This window comes from Sprattus sprattus (genome assembly GCF_963457725.1).
Source record: "Sprattus sprattus genome assembly, chromosome: 16".
Taxonomy (NCBI): Eukaryota; Metazoa; Chordata; class Actinopteri; order Clupeiformes; family Clupeidae; genus Sprattus; species Sprattus sprattus.
This window is the reverse complement of record NC_137914.1, coordinates 14,752,225-14,756,771: the sequence shown is the minus strand read 5'-3', so window position 1 is coordinate 14,756,771 and position 4,547 is coordinate 14,752,225. Positions and strand designations below refer to the sequence as shown.

The 4,547-nt window shown below is 42.4% G+C and overlaps 1 protein-coding gene across 1 annotated transcript; it reads right to left on the bottom strand.

The window, feature by feature from the left end:
- Positions 1 to 2,625: 2,625 nt before the first annotated feature.
- Positions 2,626 to 3,551, bottom strand: LOC308377222 (transcription factor HES-2-like; the record flags this gene model as incomplete). Its single annotated transcript, XM_080853806.1, has 4 exons — positions 2,626 to 2,933; positions 3,045 to 3,132; positions 3,250 to 3,345; positions 3,462 to 3,551. The coding sequence occupies 4 exons, from the start codon at positions 3,549 to 3,551 to the stop codon at positions 2,626 to 2,628; spliced, it is 582 nt and encodes a 193-aa protein (XP_080709932.1).
- Positions 3,552 to 4,547: the final 996 nt, after the last annotated feature.

Sequence of the window (4,547 nt, the reverse complement as noted above, 5' to 3'; positions counted from 1 at the left end):
AAATCGTAAACAACAACAATCGCCGGTGGGGAGAGGCCATTTTTCCATTGACTGGAATCCTGCTTTATTTATTGTAGGTCACAAAAAATAAAGAAAATGGCGGCGATTGTTGTTGTTATCGATTTTCTATCAGATCTCACCACACAACGACATCTCATCTTTGCTCTTTGAATGTCGATATGTAATGGTATGGAGATATTGAAACGTACTACGTGTAAAAAAGACTAGAAATGTAATGTTTATTTTTAAGCCTCGAAAGTTGCACTGGGTGCCTTTAAAAGTGGATGAACAAAAGGATGCAATCGGCGCTCTGCAGGTCAGCGTGGTGCAATACAGATATCACCCGATAGGGGGACCCCCATCGGGCGGTAAATCGCTGAGGCATACAACGAGGGAAAGCGGTAGTGGTCATCACAACGATACGGCAAGGAAATGCTGTTGAATGATTAATCCCTCTGCACAGGATTACTATTTCACACTAAGAACAGGATATTCCAGAATACATTGCATTGATACAGACCATTGCTCTATCGTTCTTCAAGCAGAACCCAGCGTGTACTTCCGATTAGGGTGCATGTACATGGAATTGACATGCGTGTTTTCCGTTGTGCTAGCTAATCACAAACATTTACCGCATCATTTGAGAAAATTTGCCTTACACAACTTTTGACATGTTCTTGTTATTTAAGTTATTGTGACCTCTGAATGTCCTTGTTTGCTCCCACGCATCCTGGTTTACCCATGCTGGTCATACCAGCATCACAGTTGAGGTCATCACATACGACATGCGACATTCACGGTATGCCCTGTCGAAATGTACCCGGCATCCGTGTCCTTATCCGGTATCATAGACTCCATATAAAGTCTCCTTGAGGTCCAGATATTTGCTATACTGCCTCTTTATCTGCAAACACAAATTGGTGTCAAGCGAGGGACCAAAGTCCCTGGTGAAAGCTGCGGATAATCCGACCATTTCGTTACATGAGGAGCTAGCAACCATGGCTCGGATAACATTACACTGAGCAGCTTACTACCCACGGACTCATCCATACAATTAGTACGAACTGAAGTCTTAATCTTACCGGCATATCTGAATAGAAGGCGAGGTGGACGGTGATTTCGCAGAAGACATGCTGACCGGCGTATGTTCAGCTGCAGCACGTCTTGGTGCGAGACTCCCGGTGCATCTGACACACAAGTGGATCGGATTGGCTCAGGCGGGCTCAGGAGAGCAGCAGCCAGTTTGCTTGCTGAAGCGAATTTGATTTTTAAGAATGAATCGATTCGCCCCCTACCTTGCCCTGCCAACGTAAACTAAACACTTCTTTCAAAACTCAGTAGCCTAGCATATCTTAAAAAGAATGTCGCTCTATGTGTTTTAGCTGCAGGAAACCAGAATTATCCCACGACCACTTTTAATCTGTTATGTCACGTGAGCGTTTTTTAAATTTTTATGTTAAAGAACCCCAACATGTTCCATAGCATACATTGGCACAGCTATCGCCTGCATGGGTTTTATAATAGCCTAGTAGTCTTAGCGTAGGCTAAGAGTGTAAAGGGATAAGACATCATCCATCCTTCCTGACAGTGGAAGCTCCCAAGTCTAGGTCAGAAAAGTGATCCTTTTGTTATCAAGCATTTTAAATGTTTTGCACATCACAGCCACATGCTAGCCAATATAGGTTAGTCGATGGTATTACACAAAAAAAATGGTAACATGCTCACATATAGCTTTAACATACTGCTTATAACTCCACAACTAAGACTGACTTTGGCTAAAATGAAATGACATGTCGAGCTACCCCCAACACCAGAGTTGTCCTGAAGAGGGAGACAAAGACCCTAGAATTGATTAACCCTCCTTGTGTGCGTTTTGAAATTCCAGCTGTTCAACCCACGCGTCCACGAGTCCAGACAATGATGGGGATAACGGTTTTTGGGAAGCATTAGATGCACAATAGCTCTGTCAAAAATAGGACACTTCAAAACACAATGGCATGTCACCATTTGACACCCATGTGTAATCCCGATGGCTGGAGAGTACATCTTATTTTATGTTTTCCCAGTTTAAAACGTCTAACCAAGTAAAATGAAGCAGTGTAGACATCAAAAGTGTGTTGCCAATACATTTTATTAAAATTTATTTCAGCATAACAATAAATGCCAAACAACACTTTTCACTCTCATAAAAGAGAATTTAAACTTTGTAACACAATGTGCTTACATATTAATCTGCACAGACCCAGAATACTGAAGTCCACCGTGCAAATATTAAACATTGAACAACCCCTGGGGTTTTACATTGGCGTTTTCTACAGCCACTTATCATTTAACCCCCAAAGAGGACTAAATATTCGTTTGTAGAAATAATAAATAACCTTAAAGGTATTTTACATTATTGGTTTTGAACCAGCCCGATTACAACGCAATTGGTAGAGGCTAAGTTACACGAGTATATAATACTTATCCCAAACTATGGGCTTATCATGATGCATTGCACTTCATAAGTAACGTTAAAAGGACAACACAGAGTGTCTATCCTTACAAATATATAGTATTTCACATGCAATGTATTTACATATTTTACAAAAGTCTTTTTGGTGATCTAGCTGCCATTTCATTTCTCTACCAGGGTCTCCACATGCTGGCACTGGCAGGCTGTGGCGCAGGCTGTGGTCGGCTAGGGAGGGGAGCGATGACGCCTTGGCGGTCGCCGGTCGAGACCGAGGGCTTGGTGCTCAGCCTGTGCTGAATCTGCGGGAGCATCCTTGAGCTCTGGGCGCAACAGTTCTGACACCCTGCAACAGGCGCGGATTGCTTGATGAAGTCGTTCACCCGCTGGCTGGCCTCTTTATCCAGGTTGACTTTGGGCATCAGCGTGGAAACGCGCTGGAGGCAGGCTTTGTACCCCTCATTGAAGCTCTCAGATTGATCTAGAATATCAAAGAAAGATTCATTAATTCAAATGTTCTGCTTGTTTGAAATGAAGGGAAGTAGTTCACATATGATAACACATAGTGGAGGCAACAAAGAACGACATTTACCTTTCGGGGAAGAGACGGGGATGTCCTTGAGGAATCTGACGGTCATCTCCAAGATATCTGCTTTTTCTAGCTTGGAGTAGCGACAATTCTGAAATTCAAAATTGACCACAGATTAGATCAGCGTTCTTTAAATGCTTTATACATTTTGTTGCATTTCATGGTTATTCGGAGATCAACTGGTCTGAAAATCCCAGGTTAAACTTACATCTTTCCCTGTCAGAGGAAGAATCAAGGCCTTCAGTTGGTTAAGGCTGTCATTGATGCGAGCGCGCCTTCTCTTTTCCATCAAAGGCTTTAGCGTCTAAAAAGAAGATAACAACAACATTTAGTTTAACAAGCCACACACATAGACAAACAAAGTACATGAAAATCTGGACAAAGTAGATTGGGCCTCTGACGGCTCTTCGCAATTCTCACCTTTCGCAAGTCAAGTGCTTCTTTTTTCATGGCCACAGTTTGCCTCGGAGAATGAGACGGGGCCGTTTCGGAGGTCGTGCTTGGAGTCATTTTGAGATCTCGTGATGATCAGGAGAGACGTGCTACCAAGGTTGAAGGGAGCTGATGTGTCATGTCGGTTGCAGGAGTGCGCTTTATATCTGGGTTCCGTGCGTCATGGTGACGCCCCCCACGCTACTGGTTAGCATTTGGAGTGGGGTACTAAGGTGTCCACAACAATAGACAGCGTACCAAATATGATAACCATCTGTTAATGAGTTAGCCAAGGACCAGACTAATAATTTCTGGTATTTAAACTTTGACAAACACATATTTATGTTGAAATATTTATGTTCTTCATGTTTCCACTGGTTTAATGCGCACTCACCACAACTTTCTAACTGAAATAACGATTAGTCTGAACCCTTTAGACCTTTTATTTGGAGAACAACACTCAACTAGGACATTTGTGTGTTTTTTATTAAAATATATACATATTATATCAAACAATTTCAAGGAATTATCCAACAAGTGTGTATGCGCAAAAGCGCAGAGGGTATATCTGCATTAAGTAATCCCAACGAATTTTAGTTTCTGTTTTTGTATGTATTGTATTGAAATATAAAATACAGCAGTTTGCGTCCCTTATTGAGGCTTAATGGGTGGGGGGAGTTTACATGTTTGGGATAGGTGGGGCTTAGGGTATAGATTGTTTGGGAATGACCATGTATAATTTAAATCACCAGACAGATCCCCAAGCCACGCTAAATTTCATCAAACATCTGCTTGTAATTTCTGATCAACAAGGGTAGGTCTACCCTCGTTTCTTGATGACGGAGTCCTTCACCTGTGGCGTAAAGGCGGGAGAGTGGGGGTGGATGGAGGCGCGACCAAGTTTGGCTTGGGTCAAACTCATTTCATGCATGTAACCATAGCAACCAACTTGTCAAATCTCTACCCTGCTGGCTTCACGATCAAATATCATGTTATACAGTACCACGGAAAGCTTTTAAAGACGACTTTTCTTCCCGTAACCTTTACTTTGACTGGGTCTCGACCGTATTAGGT